The sequence below is a fragment of the Poeciliopsis prolifica genome, unplaced genomic scaffold (assembly GCF_027474105.1).
Source record: "Poeciliopsis prolifica strain line A6 unplaced genomic scaffold, Auburn_PproV2 SCAFFOLD007, whole genome shotgun sequence".
Lineage (NCBI taxonomy): Eukaryota > Metazoa > Chordata > Actinopteri > Cyprinodontiformes > Poeciliidae > Poeciliopsis > Poeciliopsis prolifica.
Window position 1 is genome coordinate 8,790,451 of NW_026562382.1, and position 23,295 is coordinate 8,813,745.

Below are 23,295 nucleotides of genomic sequence, written 5' to 3' on the forward strand. Positions count from 1 at the left end.
TCAACTGAACCTCAGTGGAACACGACTTAACTTTATTCAATGTTTTTCCTTAGAACACAGTGAGATCTATGCGCTGATACTACATGTGGTGTTCTTCTGCATACAACATAAAATAGTGCCATTGAATAATGCATTGTTTTATCACATACATAAGAGGTATTAAATTGATGCAATTCTTTCATCCTTGTACAGTTCCTTGCAAACATATTCATTCATGCTCCTTTCTCATAGCCAACCAGTTTGATATAATATATTGGGATTTGATGTGATGCTTTCCAGGTACTCTGACTTCACAGAACAAAATCATGACTGCTATGTTAATTTGTTTCTCTACATTGCTCTTAGGTGCTAAGTGTTTGTTGTTTAGCTTGTCCTACAATGAGACGAAATGTAAATCAATCCGAGGGGTGTTACTACTTTTGCAAGATAAGGAGTCATTGTTTTTATGATTTTTTTAATGATGTTTATTCCCAAAAAATAAGTAAAGCATGATGCCTATTTGCTCTTTGTTTAGTAATTCACCACATTTTTGCATCTCGGTTGATTTATTTCACAAACTTCAGATCGAGCAAATGCCTTTTCTGAACACATGGCATGGGTAATATGAATTATTGAGGGCATTTCTCCATTGTTTTCTCTTCTGGATTTGTGGGTCAGGCAGTAGTCAAACACAAAGTGACAGAATCTTTAAACTACAGTGTGAAGTCCATTATCGTCACACATTCTTTGAATACCCACTGTCAGAACACATCTTCCTCACCCGAGGCCACCCAGTGATCCATCACTCATGTCATCACCCTGACTTATTGGCCTGGAGAGGAGAGGAAAGCATTTCCCATATTCCGTGATATGATTCTCCACATTGCCTTGATGACCAAACATTAACAATGATTAAACTTGTGCATAGTTTTCAAAGTTGGGTTAAGTTTAGTAGTTAATATAAATCTATGGCAGGTAACTGAAATCAAAAGAGAGAGAGTGTAGCACCAGTGTCTAGCTCCAGCTGTCATTGGGCGTAGTGAACACCCACCCTGGAAAATGTCACCAGTCCATCATAGGTCAATACAGAGACACAGCAAAAACAATCATGCATGCCCACATTCATACTTAAGGGCAATTGACTTAAAATAATGTTATTGGACTGTGATAGGAAGCTGGAGTACCCAGAGACAATCCATGCATGCATGGGCTTGCAAATCCCGACCAGAGGTCGGGATTCAAACCTCCTTGCTACAAGCCAACAGTGCTACCAACTGGCCACATTTAACAAAACCCCATGTTCAAAATTTTGAACAACCCTACTACTTTCTTATAGATTTCAGGAGAGGACAGGGTAAACATGATGCACAGTCAGTTTTATTGATTTACAAGCCAGTACATAATCTTTCTTCATGAATAGCATTTAAGAAAAGATATTTCCCAGGAGTGCAATTGCCATTAGCTGCTCTGTACTATGAATGTTGAATGAAGACTTGTTCTTCACTGCTGATTGCATCCATGAATACTCAAAGTGAAGGAAATAGTCTGCAGTGGAAGCTGAATAGGTTCACACAAAGATATCAATTTTATAAACATAACCTTTGAGTCATTACAATAAATATTTCATTTAGCTAAATCTACAAAACAGTACGAAATATACCTGGAGTAATTACCTGGGGTATAAATAAATATGCATATGACAACACAGAATAATGTACAATCAGAGTTTGCTTGCCCATTTATACATTTGTTTAAAAATCAGCTTGTGACAGCTTATTTAATAAATCACTTCAAAAATGGGAGCCAGAAATTAAAAACACATGAACAAAATTCACAACGTTGTGTGACATCAGTTATCCGTGAATACTTGTTAGATAGAAGCGTGAAAAAATACAAGAGCATAGCACTTCATCCAAACCAAATCAAATATCTAAGGCTTCAGGTATTTCATAAAAATGGAATCTCCAGACTTCTTTCCCAGGCTTCCATCTCCTTCCTTCACAGCCATACCTGAGACATGTGCAGCTCCTTAATATTTAATACATCTATACATGCTCTGCTTGCTTAGAACTTACTTTAGACAGAGAGGAAGAAGTGCCAAAAACAATACTACACTATAAAACAGTTTGAACATCCTCGATAAGAAATTTTGCATCAAAAAAGTCTTTGAAGAACTAAGCTAGCTACAGTCACAAACCTGTGGAATGTTTCCTTTTGTTGTATAGATGCCAGGGCTGAGTGATTCAAGGGGGTTTTGGTCCATCTTCTTCAGCAGCGCATTAGATATTACGCAGCAGTAAAACAACGAGCAAAGCATCTTTTTCTCTAGAACCTTCACCTCACCAGATAGAATAGCATTTGATCTTTATAACACATGAACATTGTACATTATCCCTGAAAAAGGATATCCATTGGCTCCATGGTGCCTCTCGGCACACAGTTTCCCGACCATTTCTCAATTTGAGAAATGGAAAGATAAAACGTTATCAGCAGAGGGTTAAGTCATTTCTGTTTGTGAACATCTTCGTGTCGAATGATCTTGTATGTGATCCAGTAGAAGACGTTGAAGATCAGAAAAGCCAGCGGGAAGGCCGCCCTGGAGATTGTGTCTATCCGCTTAGCTCTGTCCACAAACTTTTTCCTCATAGCATCTATGTCCTTTGGAGTTGAAGGCTGGGGGTTCGTGGCAGGAACTGCATTCTTAACAGCTGAGCCATCCTTTGTTGGCATGCACTGACTCATGTTGTACCCAGTTAAATTAAAGCGGCCTTCATCCTCCTGAAAAACAAGTGGATATGTGGATGATAATTGTATGTACGGCTCAAGTGTCATGCTTTGCGTTTCAGTGGCCAGAGGCATGCATTTCTGTAATACTGTGATTATACATGAATGTTAATCACTAGATATTACAAACTCTTCTAAATTAATTAGAATTCACAGGATAACCAGATGCACTTTAATGAAAAAGCAATAGTATGACTGCTGCAGGGGTTGAATCTTAATTTCAACCAAACAATAATAGTGCAACGCATCTTCCATTTCACATTTACCTGCAACTTTCTGCAGTTGTACCAAAGAGCAGAATGGAGGCTGAGGGGCATGTCAGTAACTTCCTAGTAATTACATACGCTCAGTGTTTACTTTAATGTTTTCAGTAAACACAACCCTCTTTCATAGAGAAATTAAACATTTTATGATGTCATTTGATTAATATTTGAACAGCTGTGTGAACTAGACACACTCACAGTAAAGACACAGATTTTAATTTATCACTTACTTATCAAGTTTTGAATGTGGCATAAGGGTATGAAAAGATATAGAGTTCCCAGTTCTGTTGGATTACAGCAAAGTAAACTTTCAGATAACTCTCCCTTTTCCCTTATTTATGCTTAATAATGCCTAAATATCTTGGGCTGAACGTCATATGTGCCCTGGTACAGGACTGCCTCCAAGTGTGCAAATAATTCTTAGTTAAATTAATCATAAAGTCAGTTTAAGTTTATTTTGCAGTAAGCTCTTTAAAATGTCTAAGGCTTAGAAGCTTCCAACTTTCTAACTCAAAAAGTTTGATGTTGCTTTTGCTTATATTTATTTCTTGTTATTAGCGCCCCCTATTGCTCAACCTTTGCCAAACCTTGCAAATAGCTTTTTATTTACATCATAAAGAAAAACACAATTTCAAGCACAATTTACTCAAGATGTAATAAAGCAAATGAATAATTACAGATACACTTTTTGTCATGGAATTCTAAAAATATTCTCAGGTGAGAAACTCTACATCTGGAAAAATCAATAATATGAAAGATTTTATAGAAAAGGCCTCATAAAGAATGATGCCAAATTTAAAGGCGGTTGTGTTAAATGAACTAAAGCTAAAACTGCTACCTTCAGTTGCAAACTTCTGATTAGAGTGACAGGGTGTCCGATAAACCATTAAACTAACAAATGTGTAGCCTTATTCAGTGATTATGTTTTTTTAAAAATAAACAGCAAGGTGCTTTTGTGATTTATTCTAAAGGTCTGATTGAGATCTGCACATAAGTCACGTCTTTGGGCTATGAGGGGCCAGGGTATTCACCTGATTGTTGGTAAAATGTCCGGTAAACCTGTGCCTCTCTTGACCTGCTCTTTCCATAAAGTCGTGTTGCACCTGCTTCCAAAATACTTTTTCTTACTTTTTGAAGGTGATTTTTGTATGTAGTTGGAAAAGAAAACTGAGCCACAAAGTCACACTGGTGTGCACTAAAAGTGTCCAACACAAACAGCAGCCTTGTGAAATCTTTGAAACCTTACCTTGTGATTCCTTCTCTGTCTTCGCCTCAGGCGGAGGAACTCTTTCTGTTGCCTGGAGACAAAATTAACCCCAGCATATTCTAGCAATGCAGCAAATACAAAGAGCAGACAGACAGCCATCCAGATATCAATGGCTTTCACGTACGAGACCTGAGAGACAAAACAGATTTTCTTTGTTAGACCCAACAAGGTGACAGCATCAACTCACAAATCAAATGCAGCATGAATTTTTGATTTCACTTTAAACTGTGATCCAACTATGAAATTTAAATCAGAATGTCCTTTATTTATTGACTTGATTCGCTGCAACCTTTATTACACATTTTGTTAGCTGAATGTGTCATTCAAATAAATGTCAATAAGGGTACGTATTTTAAGTGTTTGCTTGGAAGAGTTGCTTGGTTGCTGTTGATGTCAGTGTGAGACTGAAAAATAATCAGTTGTACCTTTAATGCCGGTTTTGAGCTGTAATCTTTGGAAAGTTAAGCATGAAGTTTGCAGTTTTTCCTTCCTGTTCCTGAGACCTCACCTGTTCATCACACTGAATGGCTTGTTTCGAAAGCAACTCAAAAAATCAGAGGACCCTTAAAGGCACACTGAGTTAATGTTTCCATGAGTCAAAGCTCTCAAAAGCTCCTCTTGAAATATTTATCAGCATGTCTGTGTTTTTCATGTCTTTCATGACGCCGACTATAGCCTTTGACAATGATGAGATTGATTGATCGTTGAGATCCAACTCAGTGTGCTGGAGGACTCTTCACAGTGAGTGCGTGCCTGTTTTTCCATAATTGAAAATAGACGTTTGCAGTGTTGCTCTGCTGTTTGTAATGCATACATGGTCTCTGTGACAATCATGCAAAACCAATTGTGATGTTGACTTCAGGGTACATTGAATGAGGAATAGAGTCATTCTTATTTCTGATTAAAGACAGCCGTGTCATTTGAGTACAATATGCATTTAGTAGTTATTTTATTGTGTCATTGATATTTGATTTGTGTTTGAGTTTCAGTTGAGTGAGAGCTTCTCTTCTGAAACATTGCTGTCATAGTTTTGAGTGCTATCAAAATTAACTTAAAATAAAGACAAAATGCGGTGAGTGCAACTGATCTAAGCATTACAGACTTAAGTTTACATGTAGCAACTCCATGGTTTTTTTGTTAAAGCCTTTTGTGATCTTTGCCTTTAAAGGTACAAAATAAAAATTGGTTTTTATTTACATATTTTTTGTAAAAACAGAACACTCATAAAACATGAGTGTTGCTTGATTGGTAAAATTCAGTGATCTGACATAAACACCCTGGGACAGTTTCCATAGGCTTATTACGACTTGACTGTCACATTACTTTGACTTTTCAGTGGTCAAAACATCAATGCTCTTCAATCATTTTTAAACACATGGACTGAAGGCACAAATTAGACTTTCACTTCTCCAATTTTCCTTCTCTCTTCTTTTAGACAAACCATTATTTTATGATGTGTTCAAATCTTTCCATGAGAGTATGTATTCAGCTTCTTCTATTGACAAGTCAGACAAGGAGAGTGTTAATCAGACAAGCAATCAAGAGGCCGACTCTGGAAGAGCTGCAAAGACTCTCAGAGGGGCCAGGGTGGGGGTTAAAAATCAGGTCATATACAACTATCACTTGTGAAGTGCACTAAACTAGCTTTTATGGAGAAGTGGTAAAAAGAAAGCAATAAGAAGTCCACTTGGGCATCTGCCACAAGCCACGCAGGGAGAACAGCAAGCAAGTAGAATGTACTCCAGTCAAAAGACATCAAAACGCAACCTTTTTGCCTTAAATGTGGCAAAAAATAAATACTGTCCATTAACTTGAACACATTATCCCAACCATAAAACATAGTGATGGCAGCAGCATATTAGATGAATGGATCTAAATACAGGGAAAGGAGTTTCAGGAGTATTAAAACAAGACAGTGTACTACGGCCACATGTTCTACTGGAAGCTTTTATGTACCTCTGAATGACATTTTGCACTAAAATATAAGATCTGTCATCCTGCATGTTACTTGATGGTCAGAGAGAAAAAAGCAATTGTACCTTTGGAAGAGAAGCTCGAGAGCCAGAGCTTTGAGTGGTCATCGTAAGCACAGTGGTGATGCCCAATGCCACTCTTGCAGGAGCAGCATCCATATTTATCCAAAAAGACACCCATGAGAGGATGACAATGAGAAGTGAAGGAATGTACATCTGGATCAGGTAGTAGCCCATCTGTCTTTCCAGGTGAAATTTAACTTCGATGCAGGTGAATTTACCTGCAGCATGGAAACAAATGTAATTCAATTAGACAAATGTAATTCAGAGAGATTAGGTTACTTAGACAGGGTGTGTTTAGTTGTTTTCTGACCAGTGTTGTAATGCTTAGTGCAGTAGCCCAGCTCTTTCTCCTCTCTCATAATGAACTGAGGCAGGGTGAGTCCCTCTGACACCTGCACCGCGCCGTTCTCCAGCCACTCAAAAACCAGGTCATTCATGGTGTAGCCGACTGAAGGTAATAAATGACGGGAGGAGTTTAGATACAGAGCAGATTTTCCATCAGAAGAAGAAGAAGAGTCCAGAAAACAACATAAGAAAAATATCAAATGCTCACAACTTTCCAGCTGCATCGTACAAGTCTGAACATCCATTGGAAAGTTTTTCAGATCCATCGGACAAGACAGAATGAGAGTCAACCTGTGGTATAAGAGAAGGACATATTATAAAACAAGGCGGGTCCGGCCGAATATGTTTATGAAATATTGAGCTAGGGCCTCAACACATGATTTGACAATAGATTGAAGAATCACATTACTGTCTGTACAATTTTTTTGCAATCTCTGTATTGGGTCCGGTGAGAACCTCCATTGTATCTCATAAGATTCCCTTCAACGGGTTCCCATCACACTTTCATCACTGCAACTTATTGTTTCAGTGATGCATTGTGGTCGGCAGTCTGCCCACTCTGTCATTTCTCCCCCCCTCGACTGAAGAGTGTGGTTAACCACCTTTCATTTCTCTCATTCACCTACTCTACCGATGCACCTGTGCACCACTCAGCCCTGAGCTGCTCTCCAAATGGACTCAAAATTGATCTATGTTACATTGCATCTCTGCTGAAAGAAATTGAATGGTGCATGTGGCAGAAGTTGTATTGAAATAAGAGCTAACCTATTTTCAAGTCTTGTACCTGGACTATGTTTACAGTTAAAGCCGAGAGACCCTTTAAATGTCAAACACAGTGTAGTCTGTAAGCTATTCTGTGCATTGAGACAGAAATAAAGAAAAAAAAAATCTTATTTCTTTTCTTGTAGATTTTCATCCAAAGCCCCTAAGATGAACTTGCCTTTTTCAATCTGAGCTCTTTTCAATAAAAGAATGATATGAATAAAAAACAATCTGTCTTGCCTTAGAAATCCACTGATGTTCCAACATATTACAGTATTTCAAAGAAGTGAACATAACAGATAAGATCAATTTAAAATGACATGCTTTACATCAAGAGTCTTTGAAGTCTGAGGAAATTTAAGAAATGCAGTAACCGAATGTCTTCTGGTGGAATGTATGCTGTGGAGGTTTCGGCTTATTGTATCTTTCATTATTTTACTCAGAACTCTGAAACTCCAACTCCAGTTGTAACTGCTAACAATTCATCAGATCTTGAGCATAATAGGTTAAAATACACAGAAATTTGTAATAATGTCCAAGTAAAACAGTGAGTGTACTTTAACTCACTAGATTCTGTTCTAAAGTGGAGGGGGCTTCATGTGGCTTGCAGGTTTTTATATTCTTTAAACCTTTCCACATTTTGTTACATTCAAACCACAAACTTCAATGCATTTTGTTGGTATTTTATGATTATGATTGTCCACATTAAGTACAATATAAATGTGCATAGGTAGGAACATGTATATTGAATTCTGTCTTTTCATAAAGAAAAATCTAAAATTCATTTTGTGTATTTGCATTTAAACTCTCTCTCTACACCCAGCTTTCAGATCAGTTAAACTTGTAAGTTTATATCGTTACCAGCTACGCACATTCAGAAACATTTTCCTTTGCAAAATAACTCCAGCTTTTCAAAGTTGATAGAGAGAGCCTGTGAACGTCAATGTTTATGTCTTGCTACACATTATTTGGATTTTGACTTGGCTGTTCCCCAATCTCAAGTCTTTGGTTAATTTATCTCATAAAATCCAAATAAAACTCATTGAAGTGTAAACACAGCAAAATATAAAACGTCTACATGTATGTGTACATTTGTAAAGAAATGCAGAGTACTTTTCACTGCTCAACTTCACCTGATACTGTAAAGCACAGTTCCATTCTTGAAGATGCGCAGCAGCTTGTTGTCCGTGGTGACGTCGTGGAAGTTGGCTCCCTTCTCGTTGGCAAAGAAAAGATCTGGCTTCCAAATGGAGTCCAGCATGGAAGGGTCCAGGTCGAGCGAGGAGTCTGGGTATTTACTATACGCCAGCCGTGGGTCATTCCACTTCTGCCGCAAGAAGATGTTCACTCTGTAATCCTGCAGAGACCACAAGCAGCTTTGCATATTTGCTGCGGAGCGATTTGGGGCTGAGAGAAATGCATGCTGACGATGGAAATACCAGTCGCACATGATCTTGTTTTAATGTGGCTTTTTTTCTTCTAGAAAAATTATAATAATGATAACATAATAATAGCTACAGTAATTAAATGGTCAAATACATGAAAGTATGTTTCAATCACCGATAAAGGGAATTTATCATTTTCTCTAATTTACCCAGGTTAAATATATATATAATTAACTTCAATCTTTTTGACAATTTGCAAACAATGCTTAAAATCCTATTCTGTGCCACAATATCAGCCAAAATAAATTAGGTTCATCATTTCTACTAGAAAGACCTGTCCATCTGACTGCAGTTTAATCTTCAAGAATATTCAAAGATACAGATAAAATCATTCAAGCTTGTTGAGGACATATCTGGGCAATATGTTACCAGATATTAACATGAGTATGTATTTATGTTTCAGTCTATTTGTCAAAACCCTCAATAAATTCTACTTGTGAACCCATTTTTATTATTATTATTTTTTTTTTTTACATTTTTTAAGAGTTAGGTGTTTTTTGTCTTTTTGGGGGGGATAATAATCCCATTCAGAATAAAGAACAGATTAAGCATTTCACTGAAAGCTCAATATTATCATAAGATTCATGCAAAGTTGACAGACAGGTCATCATTTATCATTCATCATCAAGCAACAGAATAAATCATAAATAGATCATTTCCACATTAAGAAGCACACATTTTAATTTAGTGAAGTTTCAAACCTTACACTAATTTCCTCTCATCAAACACACAACACTGGACAATTAATGGAAAGGTCGGTGAGTGAGAATAACTCTAAAAACATGTTTTGCATCAGAACATCGAGGTGTCCATGGAGTCTTAATCATCCAAACATGTTTTCTGCTGATCAGATAGTGTTACAGTTTGGCCTAAATTGACCTTTTGTATTGGTTTCTTGTCAGAATTAGCATTTATAGAAGGTAAATAAATGATGGATTAGTACAGCTGGATGAGTGGATCTCTGATACTACAGTAAGTAGTATGAACTGTCAGAAAGCTCAGTTGCTCAGAGTAATTGATATGTCATGATGATGAAAAGCCCTTATGTTGTTTGACATTTCATCAGCATATTGGTGGTTCCAAGTATTTGCCATGCCTGTCTGAGGCTGTGTAATTCCCTGGCAGTTGCGCGTCTTCCCGCTCCCTGCACAAATTAACATTTTCCATTTATTATCTAAGTGGTTATTATCTCTCATTTTCCGTCCTTTGATCTTGATTAGTTTGCATGTTCTCGTGGATGCTATTTTTTTTTTTTTTTCCCATTTGACAAATGGATGCTTTAGTACAAAGTTTAAAATTCCCCCTACCTCCTGTTGTTATTTATTGACTACACTCAAAATAAATTTCTTGTTTGAGTTTGTTGGAGTTCAGACGTGAGCAAACATGTTTACAAAGGGCCGCATGGGGACAGAAATCAATACTTAACCCGCCAATTGGGTCAGTGATGATCATAAAAGATGCATGGATTGAAGTAAACAAACAAAAGAATAATGATTCAATCTGGATTCCAGAGGTCAGGGCTTTGCACAACACGCCACTCACCATAGTAGTTTCTGCTATGGAACCAAAGCTGTTGATAAATATGTTGCAGGTAACATTAACTGGTGGACCTGCAGTTTGAGGAATAAATGACACATTCACAAATCGGACAGAGAAGATATCAGTATAAAATCCAGAAGAACTCACCATCGTTGTCTCTGTGACAGAGCCGAAGCTGTTGATAAAAATATTGCATGTAACGTTTACAGGAGGACCTGTGAAATGGAATGACAATGACATGACAGGGGGAAACAAAGCCTTTAAACACATGTTTAAGCAGGGCCTTTGAGGTGAGAGTGAATTTCGGGTCTGCTGCTTTGCTGTGTATTCAAACATGCATCAATACAACAAGCAGTCTTCTGGATGTTATCTGGATGGCGGCAAGTTGTATGTGAAGCTACATCTGCTTTTTGGGCTCAATGTTTGACAAGAGCAATTAAAATGAAACTTAACATTATGGCTGGTTATTAGCATTGGCTTAATGATGTTTGAAATGATGTCTAATGGAGGTAATCCTGTAGAGGTAATTTCTCTGTAACACATTGAATAGAGGATTCATGCACACAGAGTCAAAGACATGCAAACACACAAAGTGGTGTGTCAGCTGAGGAGTGAATTATCTGATCAGCAACATTTTCATGGACATGAAAAAGAAGCTGTTCTTGTAATACAGAGGCTTGCAGAAGTATTCACACCCTTATCACATTTTGTCACATTATAACCACAAACATCAAAGTATTTTGTTGGGATTTTATGTAATGGACCAATACATTGCTGTGAAGTAAAAGGAAACTGTTACATGATTAGCAACTGCCTTGTTGACAGAATTTCCCACCTGAGCTGTGGATCTCTGCAGCTCCTCCACAATTACAGTGGATCACATGGCTGCCTCTCTGAATAATGCTTCACTTGTTGGACTTGTCCAACTCGTGGAGTTGAAAATGTTGATTAAGTGACTTCTGAAGGGAATTGAACATAGAGAATGCTATACTTTCAGAGGAAAGGGGGCTTTATAAGAATGCACACCAGATTTAGATTTTATTTTTTTTAAGATTTCTGTAACAAATTTTGAAGTATGAACTTGTTTTCTTTCCGCCATGCAGTCACGTTACATCCAGATAAATAATATTTAGTTTGTGGTTATAGAATAAAAAAGAAATTGCAAGAGTAGTGAATATACAGGTACTCATATGTGCTGTATAAGTTGGTTATAATCAGAACATCAAGAGTCTCCAAATAACATTAAAAGGCTCATTTGCAATAAACTAATAAAGCAAATATATTTGATAGTGAAAGGTCTTGCTTCAATTCTAAACCATCAAGTAGACATTTTATTTTCTACAGAATAAGAAAATCTATCTTATGAACTCCAATAGGGAATGTAGTTTCTCTTTACAGCTCCCTAAACTAAAGTATCTTTGCAAGACTTGCATTACGAGTCACAGCATATCTTTCTCCCCAAGCTGATAAGTGAAGTTGTAAGCTCTTCCTACTGCCTTTCCCCTGTGTTTGCCACATCAATATTTCATGGCTCTCTGTATTAATATTTGCCTGTGTTTGTTGTGAAGTTTCCACATTTTTACAGCGAAAAGAGGTAACTGGCAGCAGCTCCTCATAACAAACTAGGCATGGAAATCTAGGTCAGCCTTTTTAGAATCGCGGTTCGACACTCTTCAAAGTACATCTAGCAGGTTCATGAGCAAAAACTAACTGTTTACAGCACAGCCGCTTAATGTGGATTTGTTTGTTTTCTGACTGTAAAATGTGAAGCTCTATCTGTTTAATACGGAGAGAGATCTCTGCTCTCACTTCCATTCATCTTCTAGCATTGTAACTACCAGGTTAAATCAGCAAAATCAATGTTTTATATATCAATACTGCCTAAAAATATAAGATGTGTCACAGAAATCTAGACATCTCTAGAAATCTAGATTTCGCTGACAGACAAAGAGTATATGGCATACAGGAATTAAATATTCATACATTCTTTTTTCAGTTAAGAACTGATGCTTTTTATTCAGAGTTTATGTCACACACAAACACAACATAGTGGATAATAGTCAAGAAGACAAGTGAAAATCTGAAAAGTGTTATATCATTTAGTAACTGCTTAGCTAACCGGGGTTATTATTAGGCAAGACCAACTTTCACTGCGTTTACAACTATATATTTTGATATGTTCTGTTAAGCCACCAACAGATCAGTGCATCTAAATACTGAACGTTTCCACCATATTCAGAGCTATTATGCCTTAGCCTTAGATATTATGTTATTAGCCATATTAAAAAGCTTTTATTTAAACTATTCCATTGTGACTTTTAAAGCTTGCAGCTGTAAGCATCTTTACATCTTAGTCCCTGAGCAGTCAGATGGCTCTTCATGATGCTGGTTGCTCACAAATATTCTCTGCGTAACTTCTGAGGTCTTAACAAAAGAAATTGCATCCATGCTGAGATTAAATTGTATGCAGATGGACTCTATTTACTATAGACACTTGGTTGAAGTGAATTGTATTAAGTGGTATTGATTAAAAGAAAATTCTTTAAAAAAAAAAAAAAAAAAAGGGGACCACACTGTAAGGCTTACATGATTTTTGTTCCACCTCAATAATGTGCTACTATATGTTTGTGTGTGACGTAAAAACTGGGAGATGCTATATTGTTGTGACCCTGTGATGGACTGGTGACCGGTCTAGATGGTACACCACCTCTTGCCCAATGACTGCTGGGGATAAACACCAGTCCCCTGTGACCTTGCAAGAGAATGGAGGTATAAACGATGGATTGTTGTGCTTTTCCCCTTCCTGTATTTTCAAGCTGCTTTACCTACTGGAGTCCATGGACTGTAACAAGCAACATCCCAGGTGACCTCAGAAGCTAAGAGTGGGCCTCAGACCCAATAAGTGAAAACTTTGCTCACTCAAAACCTTTCCAATGACAGAAGCTGTGTGTGTCCTCAGCATCAAAGCAACAACAGCAGAGGAGGTCTGCATAGCCTGCAGTCTAGCCACTGGGGCACCATCAATCGTCTAGTCTGTCACGGTGGCACTCCTGTCTGAAGTGAGAACGTGTCTTATTTCTGTGCTGATGGGATATTTTCAGTTCCTGATTCTGATCTCACATTTAATAAAGGTGGATATTGAATTTTAGACATCTTTCAGATAAGAAAACCATCATTGAGTGGCACGGTGTGAACTGTGATTAAATCTAAGCAGGGTCCTCCCTCTTACTGTTAATTGAAGTGATTGAGTGTTGCCTCTGAGTTGCTGGAAGCCCAGTTCCTTGGCAACAGATAACATCCAACACATAACTGGTTAAAAAGATTAGTGTTTACACTTACAGTGGCATTTCTGTGGCTATTTATAGTTCTCAAAATGTGGAAAGTGAAATGTGTGTGTGTGTGTGTGTGTGTGTGTATACGTGTGTGGAAACTCATTTGATTGCGAACAAACCTTTGAAGTTGGGTCTAATTCGTGCATCGTACTCGGACGTGCGACCCATTAAGGAGTCCAGAAAGTCTGATGGAGACATGTTGGAGGAGGACCTGGAGTCGTACTCCCTGGCGACCACAGCTCTGGAAAGCACACATAGTGAAGGGGAGGAGAATAAAAAACACTTGATCAGAAAGAAGTCGCAGCTCAGAAAGCAGGTGTTAAACCTTATCGGTGTAGCCCAGGAGCTGCCTGGGAGTCAGAGGCGCGCACAGAAAGCGTGTGAGTTGCAGACACACACGCACACAGACGTATATTAAGCTATCAGATGTGATTTCCCTTCCAAAACAGGACTAATCTGTTCATAACACGAGATTCCCACGGAGATGCACAAATGTGCAGGTGGAAGCAGAAATAATTTTGAAGCTATATGGCTCATCAATTAATACGATTAGGTGCTTGAATAACATTCACTGTTCATTTTAACCAAGCAAAAACAAGCCTCAAAGAATTACAGTTTTACATATCATTCTAATTGCTCCCACAAAACAACACAAAAGTCAGACTTAATTCTAAAGATTTCAAAATTTGAAATCAAATCAAACAAATGACACTATTTTATGGTGCATCATCTTTAGTTTATCAAATAGTTGAGCTAAATTAGGTTAAAGAAAATTAATTAGTCGAAATATTTCAAATAATTACTGGTTTTCTTACTTCATAATAATAATAATAATAATAATAATAATAATAATAAAACTCAGTGGCAGTGCAAAAACACAAACAAAGAAATGATGTAATTTCTCTTACCTGAAGTTGCTAATCTCCAGGAAGTATGTGAAAATAGCTACTAAAACCTTGAAAAAGGATTGTGTCATTCCCGGTGTCTTCCCCATGTGCTTCACTTTTCTATTCTATCTCGTCCATATGGTTCACATCAGTCAAACACATGATCCAGACGGGAACAACGCCGCTCTCCTCCTGACCGAGTCGTTGGCGTTTGGGCTGTCTCGGGTCACGCAGAAATGCGGGAGACATTCCTCAAAGCGGCCAAAGATCATAGTTCAGTTTCACAGGAAAACTCCAAGACACAAAATCAAACCGCTCGAAGCAAAGGCGTGGAGATACAACAGTCAGAAAAAATAAAAATAAAATAAAAATAAATAAAAATAAAAGAACCGTCGAAATTACTCCAAGATGCGTCGACTTGCAGCTCCTCTTTAGGCGGATTGAGATCTAAACAAGCTTCGACCTGCTTCCAGGCTCGCTGGCATCTATGAAGTGAAACCGTTTTCAGGTGAGAGGGGCTGTCAAGGAATGAGAGAGGAACGCCTTGTTTTTTTCTTTTTTCTTTTTCTTTTTTTTTTCTTCAGTTCAGCACTTGGACAGCTCCCGGATCCTTTACGCGCAGGCGCAAGGCATTTAAAAGTGACGAACGTGAGTTGAGTTCGAATAAATCTAATGCAGGAGTGAGGTAATCACCAGGAATATATGGGGAAATTGCCTCCAAGCGCGTGTCTCATGGTGATTGACGCTCGCACTTTTAAATGCTGAGTTTCTGCCCCTCCTCCTCCTTCTTCTCCTCCTTCTCCTCGTGCGATTGCTTTGAAAGGGAAACTCCCAGCGCGCGCATCCGCGTATCAGAACTGAACGTCTTTCTGAGGAAATTTGTCGCTTTTTCAGGTTAAAGTAAAGATAAGAATTTTTTCGCTGATTGTGAGTGGGGATTTTTTTTCTGTTGTCGATTTCACTTACAATGTTTGTATTTGAAAGGCGCATAGATTGAATGGTGAGTTATTGCTCCCAGAGGCTTTCACGATAACAGAGGATTGACTGGCCGCTCTGACTCCGTCCTTGACTGTGCTTTCTACATACCATGCATTTTTTTTGCACTCCTATATCAGACTGTTCAGAGATTGCAAAAAAGGTTTCACAGAACTTCACTCCTGGAGCCCACTCTTCACTCCACACACTGACGTGAATCGAGGTTTATCTCATTAAACTGGAAAATGATTGAAAACTAATATTAAATTCAACAAGTACAACTCAGATTATATAGATCAATTGCACAAGGGTGATTTCATTCTACTTAAATAAATACAAACAAAAGTTTAGATTTATTTGCATCTACTGATGCTACCCAAAACAATTTGCTCCAATGTGGAAAAGTCAGTACCCCTTATAATAAATCATGAATTGACTACATTGATTGTGAGTGGACATAAAATAGGGACATACTTTTCAGTGTATGAAATCGTTTCTATGATGGTTTTATGTAATGTAAAATAGCCTTTATTTTCATTATCTGTAAACTGCGACAATCTAAATAAAATGATCTTTTTTCCCTGTGGTATTACAATTTACTCGATGGAGTAATTTAAGGGTCAGAGAACAATAACAGAAGAGATTGTCAGTGCAAATTCACACAAAAATCTCACCCAAACCCTCACAGACAGAGTTAAGACCAAAATTATTCATACCTCTGGCAGATTTAGGGACAAAGTGATCTTGTAATAGTACCAACATGTTAAATATTACTTTTTAGGATAAGTAATAACATTTTTGAGCTTTTCATGTGGAACACATTTGGAACATTGAAAAAAAATAATAATTGCACAGCAGATTCAAGAAGGCCTGCTAATTTTTGTGAATTCAGTTTTGTGGTGCGTCGTAAATGTGTTTTATCCTTCAGCAGGGCTGACCTGGTTATAGACAAGCTGACTATTTTAAACGTATAGCCAGTTTTATCAGAGTCTGTCTGACATACCTTTTGAGTTATTTCATAATTGGTTTTTTAAACTTAAAATCTTTAAGCCCTTAAGTAAGATATATAATTTTGACATAAAGTCAATTCATTCATTCATTCATGCAGATCTAGCTCCTTTCTATAAAGACTGATACTTTAAAAAAATAGTTGATAAATTTCTAATAGTTTCATTTCATCCATCATGAAAATATGCATTTGTCAGATTATGAATGTCTTGGATTGTGGCCCTTCAAGGCATCCTCACAGATATATGTGGTATAAACAAAGAACACGCCAGTGAGAAGCCATTCTGAGAGTATTTGCTACTCCAGTTGCCCTGGAAACAGATTTCCAAGGCGCATCGCTGGAAATGCTAAAAGGTTGGCCTCCCAGAGTGAGACGGAGGAGAGCCGACTGGCTGTCACTGATGCAGACGACAGGAAATATGCAGAAGCCTCAGGCTGGAGGAGCTCAGGTTTAGTGGGGCACCATCACAGAGACTCAGTAATTTTAGTTCTAGTTTGTATGCATGCAAACCTGACGTATCAATACAGAGGTTGGGTGGGAGAGCTGACAGTTTTCGGAATATGAGTGGGTTTCAGAGGCTTCTTGGACCACAGGCGTGAATGAGTCACTCCACACAAACACGTATGTGCTGTGGAGGAAGCAGCCAAAGTTACACACACAATGACTGCTTGGTTATTTCTTCAACCCAAATCCTAGGTTGATGTTAGGCTGAGGCTGTCCGGACAGGTGTTGGGTAGTTCAGACCAAACACTCAGTGTCATCAGTATCTGTCAGATTAGTAGCAAGTATTAGCTAAAGGTTGGATCAGTATAAAATGTCAGAATTAGTTCTGACTTTTAAATCTGAAATAGTTTGGTGTGTTTTCTTTCAGTCTCTCCTATTAGTCATCCTTCCTTCAGATCCCTGGATTCTCCTCCAGCTGCTCTGCATTGTGTTGACTGTTCTCACCTGATTTCTCTGCCTATTATCACTCCTCCTACCTACTTGAGCTCCATGGTTTCATTGCTCATTGCTGTATTCTGCTTTTGTTCTCCCCGTGGTTTCTAGCTTTTTAACCTTTGGTTCTGCAAGTTCCTCAATGTTTTCACAATCAAATCTCCACTCCCATACATGCCACATGCTTCTGTCTTGCTGTAAAATGTCGATTGACTCAATTGATCCATTTGACTAGTCTTTAAATTTACTACTGTTACCAGGTTTTGTAAAAAGATTGACTGTTTCCTTTACCTTTGCATGATGTTATAATGTTACTCTCTCATCAAAAACATACCTGGAGTGTTGCTTTGATTCTTTCATGCTTGTTTGAGAAATCCTTGACTTTCCCTAGGAAATCATTCAGATTGCCAAGGGAAAAATGAAACGCTTGCTCTCACAAAGCTCCTCCTTGGCGCTTCAGTCACCAGCCAAGCTTTCACCTCACAGAGTATCTCTCCCCCGCACGTTCGCCAGTCAGCTCCTTCAGACTAGCAGCAGCAACAATTACCAAAAACCTGGTGGAACTCTGAGCGTACATTAGGAACTATACTTCTTCAGAAGTATAGTTCTGAGGGAGTCTTCCCAAGGGATCAATAAAGTCAAGTCTCTCTAAGTCTAGTAAATCAAAACTAAATCGCTCTTAAGAACGACTTAAAGGGCTTAATAGGGAAACATTTTTGCACTACAAATACAACTGCTTGTTGTATTCTAAGTTAGCTCAAAATAATGAAAGAATTTTATGGAGGCATATTTACAGTTGTTGGCACATACGAAGAGACTCTCCTACAAGTACACAGAAGAAATAGAAGATATACTAATTCATATTTTTTGCTTATGAGTTCTTGTCATCATACAATTCTTTGCTTGATTTAATGTTAGTTGAGCCTACCTTTTAGGTAGGTTTGAGGAACATTGAACTTTGTTTAAACAGACGTTGAAACAACCCAGCAAACAACATAACTCAAGTTGAATTGTTTTTAACCTGGCAGTTTATAGAGAGAACTGAAGGGGGGAAAAAATCATAATTTCATCCATAACTACCCAACCACAAGCATTGTGCTGTGAGACTCCTCTTGACACCTCTTATGCTTCACCGCTGCCACATGCCCCGGGCAACATTACGTTTCAGCATGATTCTTGGTTATTGTCCAGTTAGCAGATCATCCCTGCCTGAGGTGAAGTAATCTTCCTCTCTCTGACAGAATTACAAGTGTCAGAATCGCTCTCATGCTTGAAAATGTTGGATATTTTTCACCTCATCTGGGGATATAACATCTGTGTGTCAACAGAAGCTGTGTGCATTGCTTCTTCTAAGGCATGTTCCCAAGCATAAATGCTTAATGCCCAAGTTAATTATTCATCAAGCTCTTTGCTATTGATTAAAAAACAAACCATATCTTGCCAGTTATGCGGGGCAGCTCCGTCACCATCTTTATGTGTAGAGGCACCAAATGTCACGGTGTCAGGACGATGGCAAAAATAACATATTTAAAACCAGAAATCTTCTCTAATGAATACATTCCTATCTGATAAGAGACAGTCATCTTTGCACCCAAGAGCCTTATTCTCCTTTCTAAGACAGCTGCAGTTGGCACATCTTTGTGTCATGACAGCCCACCGGCACTTCAATTGGCCATTAGTTTCCATGAGGAGAGACTTCAGGCCAGGTGGGTCAAATAATTAAAGAAGAACAAGTTGAATCTGTGTGTTAATGAGGGGAGAGATGGATGCTTGCCTTCCTATTCCTTTGTGAAAGGGGGGAATAAAAGCACAGCTATTCTTTCAACTGGAAGTTCATGTCTGTTCTCACATAGCTATTAAAATCTTAGCATGTTATGGAGCTGCCCACACACCACAAAAAAAAAGGATAGGTAGTTTTGCTACACAATGCGGTGGCTTGGTAAACTTTTTGTTAAGTTACAACCTCAAACTTCATTGTATTTTTAGGATTTCTGCAATAGGCCAACACAAAGTTGTGCATAATTGTGAAACAGGAGCAAAAGTACTAAAATCTGAAGTTTGTGACAACTTGTGCTCAACCCCTTTACTCAAAAATTAAAACTCAAAGCCACCAGAAATTCCCTAGTGAAATAGGAAACATAAAAGTGTAACTTAACCTTATTATGCATGTTGTGACATAACAAGATCAATAAATCAGAGAAGCCACCCAGACCTCTGGAGCTTCCACAGAAGCTTCCACTTGAGCTTCTGAGAGTCACAGCGCAGGAGGAAGAACTAATCCATCAACTAATATGCTAATTAATTGATGGATACAAAGTAATGTATTAATAATTCAAAACACTGTTAAAAAAAACAAACAAACAAAAAAAACAACAAAAGATAATGAATGCTTAAGACTGCACAAAATCTGTTTGTTACCACCAAACAGAACTGTTTCAAATGGTACATTTTAAATATTTAAAATTTGCATTTTGAATGCCAATAACATAATAACAATAACCTGTTGCATTTAGTCCAACTGCAGGAGATTCTCACACCTGACTGAGAATAGACCTAAAGTGCTAAATTTTGAGAGGGCATGACAGTTGTAATTGAAGTGACGTAAGAAAAGAAAAAAAAAACAGTATTTCTCACAGCTGAAATCATCCCAGGAGCTTCTGTTTGAATAAAATTTATCATGTACTGTATGTACAAAACAGCCGAAGAGCCATCGATCCCCACTCAGTTACTGGGAGGTTGTTGACGGACCGGAGAGCTCACCTGGAAACAATAAGCAAGCTTTAACACCCTGATGCTCCTGTGCACTGGACTAGAGACAATTGAAACCTGCAGAGGAATCCATTGCTCCATCGATTCCTTGTATCTTTATCCTACTTAATGATTTTTTTTTTCTCCATAACTCAACACATGGAACTGGTCCGAGGATGGCAGGGATACAGAGCAGTAATGTGTGGTTGAGGTGAAATGGATGTATGTGCGGGATTTAATGAAGGAATTTCTAAAGAGTCGGGGAGGATTTGAGAATCCTCCAGCGCCAAAACCCCCAATGCAATTATCATAAGCTCTCTGTCGAGGCAAAATGAAGCTATTTTCAGGCGTCTGTGGCACGCAAGAGAACGATAAACTTGGTTAGATTATACAGCTCTTACATCATTGCTGCAACAGAGACATATGTTCAATATTTTTTATTGTTTTTCAGATGCAGCACCGAAGCAGGAAGGTCATGGAGAGCACAAGGTGTACGCACACTCAATAAGCTTATGGGGATGCTGGTGCTTTTTTCACCGTGTTCCTCCTGGAGGCTAAATGGATGGGAGAAGTAGTGGTCTTCACTGTGGCTCATCTGCCAATCACAGCTCTCCCTTATCAGTGGGAGCGCTCTGACAGTCACAGAGCCTTTCCTCATCACCGAGCACTGAAAAACCACTGATCCTCTGTCTAGACCACCCATACATCCTGCACACCCACCAAGTCTCTTCACATTCCTGCAGCTTAAAAAAAACATAAGCAATGCCAAAACAAATGCAAAAAAAAAAAAAATCACCTTATACACTTAACTATTTTGTCCAGCTTTTTGAGCAATTATTGTTCAAGCGACAGCAAATTTGTCACGTTTCTTCATGTTGGGATGTCTCCCCTGAGCTGCCGTGTCCCAAACCCCCAAAGAAGCACAAATGCACATCATTTTTTCATATCCAGCCAGCGTCTGCTTCCATGTTGACACTGGCTAACAGTTTATCTATTTGTAGCTTGCAGGCTTGTCTCGCAGTGCAGCTGTCAAAGTGAAGCAAGAACACATTGAAGACTGAATGCAATTCAATTGCTTAACTGGTTTCCATCAATTTATTTTGCCCCTTTCAGAGGAGCTTAGATGTGTGTTTTGGGACCAATTACCCGCAAGAGGGACACTAGCTGTGCAGCATTTTCTTTTTTTAAATAAAGATATTTATTTAATGGAAAAACTAATCTCCAGAATGCAGAGTGCGCTGGTAAATATTTATAATTACACATCTATATTACTGTGGTGAGTAATACTTTCAAATATAAACGGTTCCTTAGCCAACCAGCAGTGTCAAAACAAGCTGATGGACATCATCGTTCATATCATACATTGAAGTATGTGCAGGGACATAAGCAATGCTTGAACATGTGATATGTTATGATTGCATGAAATTATCTAGAGTGCTGCTTGTCTAATGAAGGAACAGATTAAAGGTGGCTGCAGTAATCAAATGAAGCTGGTTTAATTTAAGAAAGCAGCTGATGCATTCATACAGATAGTGACTTGATATCCTTCTTAGACACATTTAATTAAATACACATTTCAAATGGCATCTTTCAGCTTTTTGACTGAGATGTGGTAAATATCAGTGTCTCGTGACTAAATATGAGGCATGCATCAACTCTAAAATAGTTCACACACTTTCATGCCCTTTTTGTTGCAATCAATTTTACTTACTAAAAGCATTTGGGACATAGGATATTATACATAGTCATATATTTAAAAAAAGAATGGAAACACTTACAATGAAACAACTGACTTTATTTTACTGTGTAATCACAGAGGTTAGCCACCCAGCGTTGCTCCAATTCTGCTAAAGTTAACTGGTATTATTAAACTTCAGACTTCCACAAGAACTTCCAAATATTTGTTATCACTGATGTTAGAATAGCAGCAAGGTGAGGCCGGTAATCTGATTATAAGGTTGGGGCTTGAATACAAAGGTTTCATAAAATATTGTAAAATTAAATGAAATTACATGTCAGAATGAGCATTTTTGTCACTGTTGAGCTTGATAACAGCATGAAAGTATTCACCTACACAGAGAAATAAACTTATGCAGGCGACTTAAGTAAATGTATTTTTAAAAAAGTTTGTTTACAAGTATAAAGTTGAAGAATAAGATGGGAGCACAAAGATATGAAATGGATGTATTTACATTGGCAAATGGGAAAACTGGGCTTGATCTATAAAAGTGGAAATCAAGCTGCTGTAATTGATTCTTCTTGATACAGATGTACAAGGGATCACAAGATTTCAGTTAAAAAAACTCAATACCATAAACAAATTAATGCTGTGATTTTAAAAGAAATGTTTTTGAGTGCTCTTACAGATACAGTATTAATATTTTAGGAATTGGACAAGCCTTAATTCTTCTTTTCTTTTTTCACAAGTTATTATGTCCTATGAGTGAATATTTATAAACCCACTATAGAGTTGTAAGTCTTGATACACATACTTCTCCCAGCTTTGTTTAAAGTCCAATTTCTCCCCAATTCTTTTTTGTAAAATAGATTAGATTCCACAATTTTGAACAGAGAGCAGATATGAACAAATGCTTGATAGTCTTTGACTGGGCCAGTCTAACAAATCATCCAGTGTGATTCTGGCTGTATGCTAATGATTGATGGAAGGTGAACTGTCTCAAGTCAGGATCCAACAGTTTTTGAATATCATTGACCTATATTGAGCTTCAACTACCTTACTATTTACCCTGATCAGTTTCCCTGTTCATGCTGCAGAAGAGCATCCTCACAGTGTGATGCTTTTACCACCATATGTCACTTTGAGGGCAGTTGGTCATGGTAGTTTTCTGCCACACAGAGCATTTCGCATGAAGCCAAAAAGCTCAATTTTTGCCCTACATTGTCAATGTTGTGACCTTCAGTCTGTCTGTCTCGTCAACAGAACCTCTTCCAGTTTCCCTTTAACAGTGACTTTCTTTTTACCACCAT

At 38.0% G+C, this 23,295-nt stretch overlaps 1 protein-coding gene across 8 annotated transcripts; it reads right to left on the reverse strand.

Annotated features, from left to right (window-relative positions):
• Positions 1–1,334: 1,334 nt before the first annotated feature.
• On the reverse strand, positions 1,335–15,392 carry glra2 (glycine receptor, alpha 2). 8 transcript variants are annotated; one of them, XM_055032204.1, is made up of 9 exons: positions 14,661–15,392; positions 13,872–13,993; positions 10,424–10,491; positions 8,570–8,793; positions 6,883–6,965; positions 6,640–6,777; positions 6,333–6,547; positions 4,273–4,422; positions 1,335–2,757 (listed from the first exon to the last, which is right to left on the reverse strand). In XM_055032204.1, the coding sequence occupies exons 1-9, from the start codon at positions 14,744–14,746 to the stop codon at positions 2,482–2,484; spliced, it is 1,362 nt and encodes a 453-aa protein (XP_054888179.1). In that variant the 5' UTR covers positions 14,747–15,392; the 3' UTR covers positions 1,335–2,481. The 8 variants fall into 8 exon arrangements, with proteins under 8 accessions (XP_054888179.1, XP_054888180.1, XP_054888176.1 ...); XM_055032205.1 differs by lacking the exon at positions 10,424–10,491 and adding an exon at positions 10,568–10,635; XM_055032201.1 differs by having other exon boundaries at positions 10,424–10,635.
• Between the last annotated feature and the right edge of the window lie 7,903 nt (positions 15,393–23,295).